At 47.3% G+C, this 15958-nt stretch overlaps 1 protein-coding gene across 1 annotated transcript; it reads right to left on the bottom strand.

Annotated features, from left to right (window-relative positions):
- Positions 1-11941: 11941 nt before the first annotated feature.
- On the bottom strand, positions 11942-15308 carry Tmem30b (transmembrane protein 30B). The gene has a single exon (XM_052185668.1). The coding sequence runs from the start codon at positions 15228-15230 to the stop codon at positions 14169-14171; it is 1062 nt and encodes a 353-aa protein (XP_052041628.1). The 5' UTR covers positions 15231-15308; the 3' UTR covers positions 11942-14168.
- Between the last annotated feature and the right edge of the window lie 650 nt (positions 15309-15958).

The raw sequence follows: 15958 nt of genomic DNA, 5'->3' as shown, positions 1-15958 counted from the left end.
CAAGGCCACACCTTATGGGCCTATGGAAGCCATTTTCAGTCAAATCACCACAACCAACTATATAAGCTTCTGTCTAAGTCTAGACTAAGAACTTAGTCTAAGTTCTGTCTAAACTTAGACTCTAAAGTCTAAGGCTCAGAATTCTACCACTAGAAAGGAATCCAGTGGGTTAGACCGAGCTTCCACACTTATAGAGGAACATGGAATAAGTAGATTACATGGTGAGAAAGTGAGTTGTCTTCAGAATCACATTACCTCCTGAGCCAGTGAGGCGGCCACCACTCTGCTCCTTTAACAACACTTCATCCAAAATTATCTGTGAAAAAAGACATGTTGCCACAGGGTTGTTCTGTGCTGGTGTTTGCCTGGGCGAACACTATGCTGGGGAGTAGGTCTGAGACAAAGAAGTTTAGGAAAGTTACAGGGCATATGCACAGATGATCAGCACCTGCAGCTGTATAAAGAAAACAGGACGTTTTCAGAAGGTAAGGAGGTGGGGATGGGGGTGGGGAGGGAGGGGGTGAGGGGTGAGGGGTGAGGGGGTGGGGCTGTCCATTGCTAGGGACAGTGGTAGACACTTCAGGGGGACCTGCAGGAAGAGTTCTTCATGAACCTGTTGAGTTGGTGGTGGGACCCAAGTTCCACACATGGACATTTGCTTTTTGAAAGGTCAAAATAAGTCTCCTGAGACTGTGGGCCTGGAATTGCTCTGTGTGCGTGTTGGTGGTCCTGGGTGAGTGTTGGTCCTCTGTCCTGTGTACATGTCGGTGGTCCTGCATAAGCCTGCTTTCTCCATATCTGTACACATGCAAGAGTGTGTGCATATGAAGATAAACATGATTCCTTGTGCCCTGTTAAAATGAAGCCTGGGGCAGGCGATCAGGATGTAGGAAGTGACAAATTATGTTTGGTGGCCAAACTGAGGTCCAAGTCCTTGAACAGGGAGACGGAGTTTTTAGCCAGGCCAGTCTAAAGAGGGTGCTTCGCTTGGATCCTTCCCCCAGCGATATTTTATCACAATGTGGTTTCCAGTCTTGGCTGAGAAATGAAGGAAGCTAAGAGTCATAGCCTGGCCCAGCATCAGCTCTGACCCACTTAACATAATGGAAGACATCTTTCCCTCATAACTTGAAAAACATGAAGGCAGATATTGGCTCTGAGTATGTCTGATAGTCTCACTTTATTTCCTGTCAACAGAAATGACTCTGATTTATATTCAGTCATCAACTTCACACACTCTTGTTATACTCATATTGAGAACGCATAGAGAGATGTAACAGTCGCCGGTGATGCATGCCTTTCCAGCAATGCTTCCTAGTCCTAAGGAGACCTCGGGGACTGAGAAAGACACTCTGGTATCCTCGTTCTGTGGATACTCGATCCCCCTGTGCATCTTTGTAGTGAGGTGCATTACCAGAGCGTCAGCTGAGCGCCACGCCAGCTTTGATCTCTGAGTCCTCACCTACCTCATCATCCTGTCTCAGGATTTACAAGGAGATGCTGCCTGCTGCGGGGTTTATCCTTGTTGGCACCCGGTGTGTTATTTTATGCTTCCAATATCTAGGAGGAGCGTGAGAGTTCTGAAAATTCCATTTTCTTCTCAAAATTGATCGATGTTTCGGGCAGTGCAAATTGAGCGATGGGCTTACTTACCGCCGTGGTACATCATCTGCTTTTTAAATTCAGAAGCATTCTCTCCATGGCTCTGTTATGATGCTGTGTGATTCAGTGAATCGAAGATGGCATTAATCATAAGATCTGCCTTAGCTGTGTGTACCACTAAGAAAGAAAATATTAACAATTAGAGTATAGTCCACTTGTTTCTTACACTAAAACTTCTGTACATTGCCCCTCCTAAAGGACTCTTGTAAATTATTTACAGAGCTCATTTATGTATCGTGCTCTGAAGACACAGAAAGGAAAAAGTAATCCAACATGGTGGTGCACACCACAGAGGCAGGATAATCAGGAGTTCAAGGCCATCCTTGACTAAACAGCAAATTCACGGCTGGTCCAGGATATGAGATCGTCTCAAAAGAAATATATGCATAGAGTAAAGTTCTCCTGAACCTTCTTTGTACTGGGCTAAATGTTCTGAACCCTTTCAGTGAGGAAAGCCTCAGTGTCCATTTTACTGATCACAAGTCAAGGTTTTGTCCCAATGCATGATGGGAGAAGACAATCACAATGACATCGTGGTAGCCACCTGACTGTCAGCAAGTCTGGGCTCCAGTCCCTGAGTGTGAGATGCCATGGATTATGTGAAGGCAAGAATTGAAGATGCCTTGCTTTTAGAGATGTTAAAATATGCCCGGGAGTGTGCAGTTTGCATGGGATAGATGTAGTTTGCTTGGGTGTTAGATCACAGTGCATGGTTCCCTTAACACAAAAATTCAAAGTGTTTCTTTTTTTTTTTTTAAATTCTATGTCTTCACCTATAATTCCAACCTCAGTAAAGTATGTAAGGTCTAAAAATCACTTGCACCAAAGATGGTTCTTTTTGGTCATTTCAGTGTTAGCAATTTCTAGGGACCCCATCCCCACCCCCCAGTGAGTAAACTCACATCCCCTCTAGTAAAAGGTGCCAGAATTTCATTTTTGAGAGAAATGACTATCCGCAGGGTTTATCAGTCAGTCCGCAGAGCTGGGAGGCAGGGGAGGGCCTCTGCTGAGAGTGTCAGTGTTTTATTCAAAAGTGCAGTTTCTAACATAAAAAGACTTGGGTTGGAGAGAGGGCTCAGTGGTTAGCACTGGCCAGTCTTCTAGAGGCCCTAAGTTCAATTCCCAGCAAGCGCATGGTGACTCACAACCATCTGTAATGAGATCTGATGCCTTCTTCTGGTATAAGGGGTACAAATAAATAAATAAATCTTTTTTTTAAAAAGTCTATAGCCATCCCTCCCGGAACACGCCCAATCTTGTCTGATCTTGGAAGCTAATATAAAAAGACTTAGAGCCAGGCATGGTAGTATATGTTTGTAATCCCAGTGCCCAGGAGGGTGAAGGAGGAAAATTGCTACTCAAGGGCAGCCTTAGCTACATTGTGAGACTGTGTCTCAAAAAGCCAGGGGAAGCAGACTACAGATTAGTGCAGAGTATTTGTTTAGCACATGCATGGCCTAGAATTCCACCCCTGGGGTATAGGGGAGAAGACGGAGAAAGAGATAAATATTTTTCAACATTGTCTGCTAAAAGAACAGTAGTAGTACCTCTCGTTCTTTATGATTGTGCTTACGACAATCGAACCTCAAATGACTGAAACTTTCCTAGCATCAGACTGCAAATTCCTTCTTTATGATACAGCCCTGAATCTTATCTGTTCTGTAAAAAAATTATGTTTCAGGAAAGAGAGAGACAGACATACAGACACACACACAGGGGAGAGAGAGAGAGAGAGAGAGAGAGAGAGAGAGAGAGAGAGAGAGAGAGAGAGAGAGAGAAATATCAACCATTAGAAATCCATTGAAGAAATGGTCTATACTATTGGAGTAAAAATGAACCAGAAGTATGTCAGTGTCTTTTTCAATCAATTAATCAAATGTATAGAACACATAATGAAAATGCAATTCATTAGTACTTATTTCATTTACTATCAAGAGTTTTATTTATGTATCAATATATTTATTTTTTGTCTTATTTTTTGTTTTATTTATTTTTACTGGAGAGGCATGCCTGGTCCACAGAGCAGAACTGGAGTCAGAGGACCACTTTGTGGAGTTAGCTCTTTCCTTCCACCCTTATGAAAGTAGGGTTCAAACTCAGGCTTGCATGTCCGTCTTTACACTCTGAGCATGGCCATCTCGATAGCCTGTTCTATTTTTTGAGACAGGCTTTCACTTTAGCCCAGGCTGACCTGGAACTCAGAGCACTACTTCTTCCTTAATCTCTATAGTTCTGAGATTACAGGTTGGGCGATCACAGTCAGCAGGATTTTTGTTTGTACTGATAATATTCCACTTGTTCTTCCACAATCTAATAAGAGTTCCTTCCTTCTCTCTGAATAGTAAATGCCGGTGATTCTGTCTATTTCCAGAAGAGGGCAGTAGTGTACACCTTTGGAACTGGATTCTCTAAGCTTTCAGACCTACCCTAGAAACCCTAAACTAGGATTTTTCAGTTAGCTTTCATCTCAGTTTTGACTGGATCAGGGAGGCCACACCCATCTGGCTAGAAAAGACCTGATGAAAAACTGAAGCCTTCTTCTCTTCCAAGGTTTGTAATGCGCCTAGGAGCAAACACAAGGACGTGAACTGTGCACAAAAGAAAAATCACCTCCCACCCGCACTAGCTCTGCCCACAACTTTGCTTCCTTTATACAATTTGGGCAGAATTTCTGGGGACTGGGAGCTTCAGCCTTCCGTTACAGTGCCCTGGGCAGTAAGTAATCCACCGGTTGTTTTTATTGTTCCAAAAATGCTGAATTAGTTTTTCCCAAGTTCTTTTAACAAGGCACCGAGTGTTTATAGATGAATTATGGCTGGCTGACCCTGTGTCTGACTTGTGTCCTTAACACTGAAAGACACCTGAGCGGATCCTGGGAGTGTCGTTTTAGAAGCCCCGTGAGTGAGTTTGTCGTTAGCACCGAGTACTTGTTTTAAGTACTAAAGAGAATACGTAATGTGCTATATGGAACCATTAAAAAGAAAAGGGCAGAGCGAAGAGCCGTGTACCTGCCTCGCACACTGGGTGCCTCTTTGTGCCTTCTGAGTCTTTTCCTTCTGATCTGGGTCTATCCTGTTCCGTTGGCCTGACTGTCTGTCACTGTGCTAAAAATCACCCTGTTCAAATTACTGAGGCTATTCAGAAAGTCTTCCTTCTGCGTAGGCTAAACAGGGGTCTCCCTAACCCCTACCCTACCAGCCTCCTCCCCCGAATTCTCTTTTGTTTTCTTCTTTCACTGAATTAATATTGACATTTATAATCAATCACTATGAGCATAAAAGTGAAAAGAAAAATAGACAGTGAGCCCCTCAGTCACTTAGTGGTCCCCTCAGCCTGAGGGCCCAGTTTAAATCCTGGCTATACAGCCTGGAGTGAGGCATTTAACTTCTCAGAACTTCAGCTCCTTCCTAGGTGCAGTGAAGACAGTACCTGCTGTCCAGGATCAATACAGGCAACACAACGTGACAAGATAGCTAATGTGCTTGGCAGGTTGCCTGGGAAACCCCATGACAAACGCCAGCTAACGGACTCCCAGGAGCTGAACCGTTTCTGTAGTCTCTCTGGGCTAGCTGGAATCCCCGCTGTCTCTCAACTAGCTTCAAACCCCAGGCCAGTTTCTTTCTCCAAAGTTTTGTTTCCACACTAACAAAATGGAGAAAACATTGAACTTGTGGAGATGAAGCCAAAAGCCAAGATAATTCACCTAGGGTGTCATCTGGAAACAGTTCAGTGTAAGCCGCTTAACTGGGCTTAGCTTTAAAAGTGAATTGTAGCTTATGCTGACCGCCTCCCCAGCACTCAGTTCTTAGCGGCCACAGACGTACTTGCCAGGAGACACTGGCAAAGAACCCTGGGATACTTGTGAAGTCACTGTGGGATCTGGAGGCTTCTCTTTGTTTTTCTCTTTTTGATGGACTCAGGAAGAGAAGCCATTCCTTATTCTGGGGCCAAGGCTCCTTCCTAATTCATCTTTTCTGGTTCCTCCATGGCTTAGGACAAATCCAAAGCCATTTCTTAATTTGTTTTCCAGAAAGAGGAAAGTTCAGTGTAACATAATTTTTTATAACTTCTTCCCAGCAATATATATTGCTTTTGAAACATAAACATACTTTCCCTTGTCCTGCGTTATTCTTTTCCATGTGCAATTTTCCTGACGTATTGAAGTGGTATTCCGTGGTTTGCACCGACTTGGAGACTTATGACTTTTCTGTGGCAAATCAAACTAAACATAATTCATTCGTAGCTTCTTAGTGCTCAGGGAAGTCAACCACTGAACTTAAATAACTATGGTGTGACCTCTGTAAAGTATCATTTATAGTTCTAAAATTGCTATTATGGAGATAACAAGTTGTGCCAAATGTAATAAACCAAACACCAGCCAGCAAACCGGGCAGCCACTATTGCATCTCCCCCCACCCCTTCCTTTTTGGGCTGTTCTCCGTAAGGCTAATTTTGTTTAAATGGAATCTGAGGTAATTACCCTGCAGAGGAAAACAATGTTCATTTTACACTTTATTATAAAATACTTCAGTGAGTAAAGAATTCTCCTCTATAAAGAAGTACCACAGAAATGTAAATATTCCATTAACATACTGCAGTTTACTAGCAAGGACATCGATTCCCTGTGAGCGTAAAGGGACCATCCCACTGTCAAGGGCTAATGTAACCCATCTGCTCCTTGTTTCTGCAAATTACCTTATGGAGAAAACCCTAACTGAACATTTAAGTTCTCCAGATGGGCACCCCAAGCTTAGTGTTTCTATGACCTTCAGAATATACATGTGTTCACAGCACCCTTACCCTAAAATTTGTAATTTTTCACAGTACCATTTCTGCATCTCCTTTGATTACGGGAAGTAAAATGTGCCGAGGTAGTACAGTAACAGAATTATCAGTTTCCGAGTTGTCATCCAACAACTATTTAAGGATCTCTGTGTACTGTTGCAGGTACCAGGGACTGGCAATGAAAAACCAAGGAGTAAACAGGTTCTCAGCGCCCTTAGAGTCAAGGAGACAGAGAGGGAACAGCAGGTGTCCAGGCTGCTAGACACCTTAGAGAGTGAGGACTGGATGGATACCAAGGAGGACCCGGCTGAAGATGGACGTGGAAGAGGCGAGAAGGGCTAGAATTTGTGGAGCATTGGAGGAAAGGTGTCTGAAGACCCAGAGCAGAGCAACCACGAAGGCCTGGAAGACCCATCTGGGGATCCAGACTCCCTCCAGTGGCTGTGTGAATCACTGATGGGCGACTGTAAGTTGAGGTTTGTTATTGGGTTGTGGCTGTAACGGGAAAGTCAACTGGACTCCTGGGCAGGAGGCTCCTCCCACTTCCAGGAGGGAAAAATAAAGCCAGGGCAGGGCACCGGTAAAGACAGCTTGATTGACAGTGCCCTTGGGATATAGATGCCACAGCATCTGACAACAGGTGGAAGCAAGAGAAAACAGACACAGACCAGCCAAGCAGGAGACAGTTCAGGATTTTGACTAAGGGGATGGAAGAGTCAGACTAAGCACCAGGAATGATCCAGGAAGGTGTAGTGGTTTGAGTGAGACTGGCCCCCATAGGCCCTATGTTTGAATGCTTGGTCCCCAGTTACTGGGATTTGGGGGACGGATTAGGAGGTGTGGCCTTGTTGGAGGAGGTGTGTTATTGAGCGTTGGTGTGGGCACTGAGGTCTCAAAAGCCCAAGCTGTGCTCAGTCTTGTGCTCTCTTTCCTCTCCCCCCTCTCTCTCCCCTCTCTCCTCTCTGTTCCCCCTCTCTCCTCTCCCCTCCCCCTTTCTTCTCCTCCTCCTCCTTCCTCTGTCTGCTACCTTTTAATCAGGATGCAATCCAGAACCATGCCCACCCACCTGCTTGCTTTCATGGTCCCCACCATAATGGTCAAAGGTCAGAGACTAACCTTGCGGAACTAGAAGCAAGCTAACTACTTTCTTTTATATGTGGCCTTGGTCATGGTGTTTCTTCTTAGCAAGAGAACAGTAACTAAGAAGTACAAGACCTGCCGGGGACAACAGTAAACTTGGCTCTGACCACACAGACGGATGGCACCTGGGGGACCTTCAGGAGTATCCAAAAGGTGACGGGAAGTGTTAGTTAGGAGAGAAGATAGCAGTGGAGGCAGGAGAGTTGACACTTATATATCAGTCACTCAGTAATGTTTCAAAGGTTTATGTAGGCGAACACAAGCACCAGTTGGCTTCTCTGAAGAAAACTTGACATATACCATATTCCGGAGTTTGGACATTGCGTTGAAGTAACTGATACGTCTCAGGTTTTAAAGACTTGCACAACAAACTGAAAAGAATGGAATTTTCCCTTCTATTGTTCGGTCTGGGTGGGAAGAGTTCTATCTCCTGTTTTAGATGTGTTGACAGAAATGGTAAATGTGGGCTCAGTGATTAAAGCACTTTCTTTCTTTCTTTCTTTTTGTTTTTTTGTTTTTTTCAAAACAGGGTTTCTCTGTGTAGCCCTGGCTGTCCTGGAACTCACTCTGTAGACCAGGCTGGCCTCGAACTCAGAAATCCGCCTGCCTCTGTCTCCCCAGTGCTCGGATTACAGGCGTGCGCCACCACGCCTGGCTTTAAAGCACTTTCTGAAAGCAAGAGAACCCACGCAAATCCCAGGCGGGCACGGCAGCTGGCCTGAAATATCAGACGGGGAAGGAGAACACAAGGAATTCCAGATGCAAACTGGCTAACAAGATTAGCCATATCAGTGAGCTCTGAGTTTGATTGAGAACCCTGCCTCAGGCTGCACAGAGGGCTGAGAATAAGTGACAGGTGATTGTTCAGCCCTCATTTATATCATTTTTTTAAAAAAGATTATTTATGTATATGAATAGTCTGTCACTCTCTTCAGACACAGAAAAGTCATCGGATCCCATTACAGATGGTTGTGAGCCACCATGTGGTTGCTGGGAATTGAACTCAGGACCTCTGGACGAACAGTCAGTGCTCTTAACTACTAAGCCATCTCTCCACCATGGCTGCACAAAGAGCTGAGAATAAGTGACAGATGGCTGTTCATCCCTCATTTCTACCATTTCTATCATTATAACATTTACACCATCCCCTCTAAGGCTCAGGGAACACCGTGGAAGAGGGGGCAGAAAGAATGTAAGAGCCAGAACATAGGGAGGGGGCTAGGAGATGTCATTTTCTGAGCAAGACACGGCCATTGTAATTACAAACTCACAGCAACACCAGGCCTGGAAAACAAAACAAAACAAATATCAACAGTCGGGCTTGATGGAGGAGAGGCCGGGGGCCCTGACCCATCTTTCTGCTGCTGAAGGACTCAGGAAGTGAGCACTCACTGCCTTCAGCTGTCCACCCACCGGCGACCCCATTAAGCTCCAATATGCACTTTCAAATCAGTAGTTACCTGCTGGCCTGGATAAATTAAATAGGTAACAAATCTAAACTAAAAGTCATGAACATGAAAAGTTCTGCTAGGGCTGGGAGAGGGGAGTCTGTAATAGGGACGGGAAAGAAATAAGAGGGTGTTGGAGAAAGTCATCAGAAGACACACACACACACACACACACACACACACACAGCATAACATGCACAGCACAGCACATACAGACACACTCAGCACAACACACACACACACTGTACACACACACACACCATACACACATACACACACGCATACACATGCATACACATGGCACAAAACACATACTACTGACACATACAGACACACACAGTACAACATACATGGACACACACAGCATAATGCACACAAACATACACTCACACACCATACACACACAGATACACAGTACACACACATATACCATACACACATACACATACACATGCATACATGTGGCACAAAACACACACACTCATAAACACAACACACTACACACACACACATACACACACATACACACACATACACGCACAAAGCAAATAAATAAATGTAAGAATTAAAAAATAATTAAGTAATCCGTTTCAGTGGCTGTCACTTCATTCAATATTAGATTTTTTTCTTTTGTTTCTAAGGAACACTACTTTAATGATCATTGATCATTACACTTATTTTTGTGTGTGCTTGTGCACGCGTGTGGGCATCTATGTGCAAGAGCTCCAGTGAGGAGGTTGGTGACCAACTTGCAGGAATGAGCTCCCCGCTTTCACTAGGTAGGTCCCGGGGAATAGAACTGGGTTTGTCAAGGTTGTCAGGAAATGCCTTTACCCACTGAGTCATCGCCCCAGACTGATCTGCTTACTGTTACACAGAGTTTTGAACAAGGTAAAAAACAATATATCCCCACCTCTTTGGTCTTGATAACTTGCTCATGCATTTTGATGGATACGGCTAATGAGACCACAGTGTTAAGTACCTTGGGCTTGGGAACAAACCCATTTAGAAAAACAATAGTCTTTATTAAGGACCCATGGTTTATAATTTTCACTGGCGATTTAACGTGCCATCTACTATGGGAGCTTGGTGAGGAGGCAGTGTGGAGGGTGGGACTAGGAAGGCTCCTGATGGAATACCTTTGCTTGTCATAAAAGGTATATTGCACACAAACTGATCAACAAAACACGCTAAGGGGCGAGGAAGGAGGCGAACCACTCCTCACTGACTGCGTCTCCCCAACCCCCTCCTTAGTGGATTCTGTGGCTGAGCCAACCCTGCCTTCTCCACAGCTTCCCCTGCAGCTGACCCCTTGGCCTCCGGGTACCTCGTCAGCCTGGGAACACGTCTGGTGCGTGCTCCCCTTCCATCCTTCCCTTGCTTTGTGGGAAGTTTTCTCTGTGCCGTGCAAGCTTAGCCCACAGGCATGTTCACTGAAGGAAGGCTGACATGCTCTAGAGAACCAACCAGGAAGACTAGCAACGGCTATCTTCATCCAAGGTGGTGCAGCAGTTCGGTAGTTTTCCCAAAGGCAGCAGTGCCATTTTTCTTGGGGGACTTATGGAGGATGCTCGTTTACATCAGCAACTGATAAACAGCTAAACAGCTTAGCCGGTTCTCTACAGAGTGAGGCTGTCTCGGGAGATCTCTTCAGACCCTCAATGAGCACCAGCCATATTTGGTAGGGTCCTTTGAGCGACTCTTCAGTTTGTTGGAGAGAGAATTAAGAGAAAATTCTCCTGGGGTGAAAATTTGTTTTTTAATTGCCAACTAAAATTAACCAGCTCTGTTTTACCTATAGCAAAAATGTAGGTTGCAATGAATGTCCAGTGCTAACTAAAATAAGAATTTAATTTTGTTGATAGTGACTGATGGTTTCCATCCAAGTCCATATAAGGAGCTGGCTTGTAAGGCTGAGACTCACCATCAGCTCCTGGGTGTGTCAGAGGGAGCTTGGATAGGTCTTACTGAGTAACACTCGTTCCAAAGGAAAGCCTGTCCTTCGTTTTTTTCAAATGTTGCCTAGTCAGCAGATTGCCGAGCCATTTCAGTGGAGGAGATGCTGGAAACCTCAGCTTCCTGTTTCTATTTTTTCTGTTTTTGCTTTGTTTTTTGGAGGTGGGCATTTCACTGAGCACTTGTTTGTCCTTTACTTCACAGAGTGGCTCGAAGCTGATTTCTATGTAGTCCAGGCTCACTCTGTCTCACTCCTAGAAGATGAACCACCAGTTGGGAGGCATGAGGACAGGACTGAGCAGATCATGATACTGGACAAAAGTGCAGCGCAGCACAGGGGCCGCTCAACACTGAAGCGAGGGCCTGCCATGTCTACACAGCACAGGGGTTGCTGAACACTGAGCACAGGCCTGACACGTCTACACAGCACGGGGGCCGCTCAACACTGAGCGCAGGCCTGACACGTCTACACAGCACAGGCCGCTCAACACTAAAGTGCAGGCCTGACACGTCTACACAGCACAGGGGGCCGCTCAACACTGAAGCGCGGGCCTGACATGTTTACACAGCATGGGGGCCGCTGAACACTGAAGCGCAGGCCTGACATGTCTACACAGCACAGGGGCCGCTGAACACTGAAGCGCAGGCCTGACATGTCTATACAGCACAGGGGCCGCTCAACACTGAAGTGCAGGCCTGACACATCTACACAACTCAGGGGCCGCTGAACACTGAAGTGCGGGCCTGACATGTTTACACAGCATGGGAGCCGCTGAACACTGAAGCGCAGGCCTGACACGTCTACACATCACAGGCCGCTGAACACTGAAGCGCGGGCCTGACACGTCTACACAGCACAGGGGCCGCTCATCGGAGTCTCTAATGCCAACAGATAACTGTAATCTATAGTCTGAGTAAAATGCAGAGAGGCAGGCTGCTATGACCACATTCTTTAATAACCTTTCATACTAAAATTTAAAAGACACTGACATTTATCAAATTTAAACAATAATTGAGGACCATGTCATCCAAACACAGGATGCTGATGATAAGTTCAAATTCTGTTTAAGGACGTTAGCAATAAAGGGCTGGGTTTGTGTGGACACCCTCTGAATGGTGACGCTCTGGCTACAGCATACATGTGCAGGTAACAGGCGAACGGCTGGTGCTGTTTGTGCCTTTAAGATCATAGTTCAAAAGAACTGAGTAATGTGATAACAGAGAAAGACAAACACAACCTTTATTCTCTTTCAAAAACCTTGAAAGCAAAGCCTGGAGCTACAATTTAATCACAAGACTTTAAGTTTCACGGTCTCACATAAAAATTTATAACAAAAGACTAATGTTCTACAAAATGATAGTAAAATAGTTACCCTCAACTGTATAGGGAAAAAATGAAGCAAACCCCTTTACTTGACACAGAGGAGAGCTGATCAACCAAGCACTCAGAATAAATGGACCGTTTTGAAGTACATGTCATGTTCAGCTTTTCAGTCAAAAGTCACAATATGTGACCTGATATTAAATTTTTATCACATTCAGAAGTCAGAAAGTCAAAATGTTGAATTGCTAAAGAATTTTTTGATATACACCAAAAATAAGTATTAACTAGAACAGAATAATAGAATGAATGGAAATAATCAGTGCACCTCAACATTTGACTGCCATAAAACACACTCCCAAACCCCTGCTGCCGTGAAATGAAATGAATGAATGAAAATACAAGGAATGAAAATACACCAATGACCAGAAAATACCTGTACTAGGGAGCCAGCCCAGGGGACCCTGACAAATGCCAAGTAACATTTCTTCAGGGAACCTGGAAGACAGTATCATGGGAAATTTTATTTTTAATTTTCTTTTAAATTTTTGTTCCATAAAAGGGAAGTTTTAAAATAATGATGGCCAGGCAGTGGTGGTGCACACCTTTAATCCCAGCACTTGGGAGGCAGAGGCAGGCAGATTTCTGAGTTCAAGGCCAGCCTGGTCTACAGAGTAAGTTCCAGGACAGCCAGGGCTACACAGAGAAACCCTGTCTTGAGAAAAAAAAAAATGTCCCAATTGCCTCTGAGACTAGCTTTATATCAATTGTAGGCAATCAAATAAAATCAGCTAAGTAATTTTAACATTATCTTAAAGGCTAAAATAATCTGGAGTCTATTTGCATATAAGAATATATTCCTTATCAATCTTAAACGTGATCACTAGAAATGGGTTTCATTTGAGAGTTAAAACTGGGTTTAAGATAGTTCTTTGTGAAAATAATACAGAGTTAAACTATTCCCTTCAGCATGATTCAAAGGTGGGGGGGGGGGAGAAAGAAGGTAAGGTTTGGTCCCTCAGGGTTCTGCTGCTCGGTTTCTCGGGTTAAAACACTTCCCCCTGGGGCATGCAAACTGCCCTTGCATTTTCAGAGGTTTTCGTCTTGTTAAGTTTGCTTTTACATTTAATGACGCACTTCTGCCCTGCAGATCTGCAGTTTCCTAGACCTAGCAATTTTTCTCATTCATTCCACAAATTGCCAGTTTCCTTTCTCTGTTTAAGACAAAGAGGAGCACTGTGACTGCCACCGTTCACAGGAACAAGTTACTGAATCCAGGTTAGTACTTCAGGCCCAACCTGGCTCAAGATTCCCAAATTCCAGGGCACAGGGACTCCGGAGAACCTGGCCTTACTGTGTCAGAACCTGAGGGGCTTGGTGCCTCTTCATCAACTTAAATTTTAACAAATATGCTTTCCTCCCGCTCCTCCAAGCTTCTGTCGGCAATCAGTGGGTATCATTCTCCATCCCAACACTTCCCCGCCCCATCTGCTATCTCCCTCCCAGAAAGCTGAGGGAGGGGTAAGCTCAGAGGGAGGAACAAAAGCTTAGGTTCAGGATCCTGGCAGTTGGTGGCCATAATGAGTTCCAATCCAGGACTCTTCCATGTCCTTTGCCCCGGCATGCTGTAGACTGTAAGGACCTGTACACTCGGTAAGCCATGGAGAAGGTGGGAGAAATGGCAAGACGTGCCATTCTACAGTCCAAAACCTGAGAACAGTCCCGTAGCGGGTCACTCCCTTCTCCAGGCCCTTCGTCCACAACAGATCAGTGAGCCTGAAGTTGGGTTAGGAGCAAAGGGCCACCGCTAAAAGCGGCTTGGCCAAGAAGCAGGAAGGGGTTCTTGGGAAACAAGATCACTCATCATCGTTGTCGTCGTCCTCCTGGTCCTGGTAGCGAATGTAGACGACCAGCATGACAAAGCCCACGATGATACAGAGGGAACCGACGACCAGGTAGGCGATGCCCAGGAAAGGGTTCTTGCCACCCATCCACGAGATGTTGCTAAGGATGATGAGCTTGTGGCCTCCGAAGGCGCGCACCGGGTAGTTGTAGGTGATGTTGACACGGTAGGTGCCCCGGGGCAGACCGGCGGAGTAGTTGCCCTGGCGGATGCGTGCATACAGCTTGCGGAACGTGGGCAGCGCCGCGGTGCGCATCCACACCACGAAGTCCTGGTTGATGAAGCCGGTGTTGTTGGGATCCGGGCTGAGCTCATAAACCGGCCGGTGCCAGTTGGGCGGCGGCGCCGTGCCGCGGAAGGCCAGCGCCAGGCTGCCGTTCACCAGCGGCGGGTTGCGGAACTTGACGTGGTAGTCGGTCCACCAGGCGATGGCGGTGCGGTCGAGCGGCACCTCGACGAAGGGGGCCCCGGGCTGGCGCTGGTGCCATAGCGAGAAGGAGTCGTTGAAGAGGCTGTTGGCGATGGCGCCGCACGGCGCGATGGGCAGGCCGTCGGAGCTGTACTGGTAGGGGGCGCACTCGTTGGCCGGGTGGCGCAGCGCGCTGACCAGGCCGCTGAGCTGCGCGTCGTCGCGGGACACGCCGTAGCGCCGGTTGTTCTGGTAGAAGTTGGACAGCTCGTAGTAGAGGTACACGGGTCCCGGGAAGAGCTCGGGCAGCGTGAAGCTCCAGGCGCAGCGGCAGCTGGGCGGCGGCGCGCGGCCCTGGCCCTCGGCGGCGCACACCGAGCAGTTGCCGGTGCCGGGGTTGCCGGTGTAGTCGTACTCCAGCTCCTTGATGCCGTTGGAGGAGTAGAAGAGGCCCAGGCCCAGGCCGATGAACGCCAGGCCGGCGCAGAAGAAGAGCGGCAGCGTGATGCCGGCCGACAGCAGCGGCTGCCAGGCGGGGAGGCGCTGCTGCGTGAAGGCGGTGTTGTCGGGCTGGTGCGCGCCCCGCGCCGAGGCGCTCCAGGTCATGGCGGGGTCTCAGCCGGGGCCTGCGGCGGCCTCTCTGCCCGGCTCAGCGGCGGGTGTGCCTCCCGCCTCCGCTCGCTGTCTCGGCTCGACGGCTGCTCCCCGGCCCCGCCTCCCGCCCGCGCAGGTGCGCCCGCCCTGCCCCGCCCCACCCCCACGCAGGTGAGGCTGATTGCTGCCGCGGTCGGGACGGCGCAGTTCCGTCACCGCCCAGGTGACCTGGGGCTGGCTCCACCCCTGCATGGTGCCCTTCCCAGGTGAGGATCCTCACCTCACCAGGCTCTGACTCCTCGCCTTGCCAGGTTCTAGCTCCTTAGTCTTCCCTGTCTGACTCCTCCTTCTTCCCCTCCTCCTCCTCCTCCTCCTCCTCCTCCTCCTCCTCCTCCTCCTCCTCCTCCTCCTCCTCCTCCTCCTCCTCCTCCTCCTCCTCCTCCTCCTCCTCCTCCTCCTCCTCCTCCTCCTCCTCCTCCTCCTCCTCCTCCTCCTCCTCCTCCTCCTTCTCCATTTCCCCTCCTCCTCCCACTTCTCCCACTCCTTGGTGGGCGAGAGATGGGCTCTGAGTGGCTCACACTTTGCTCAGGTTCCTTTCACCTTCTACAGGGCCTGAGCAACTTTCCCCAGGTCACGAGCCTGACCTAAAACACGAAAGTTCCAGCGCTTGCTCCAGGGTGGGGTTCTGTTGGCTTGATTATTTATTACCTTGTTAAGGCTGCTAATCCTCCTTATTTAAG

The sequence above is a fragment of the Apodemus sylvaticus genome, chromosome 6, assembly GCF_947179515.1.
Source record: "Apodemus sylvaticus chromosome 6, mApoSyl1.1, whole genome shotgun sequence".
NCBI classification, from domain to species: Eukaryota; Metazoa; Chordata; class Mammalia; order Rodentia; family Muridae; genus Apodemus; species Apodemus sylvaticus.
This window is presented reverse-complemented; position numbering and strand designations above follow the sequence as displayed.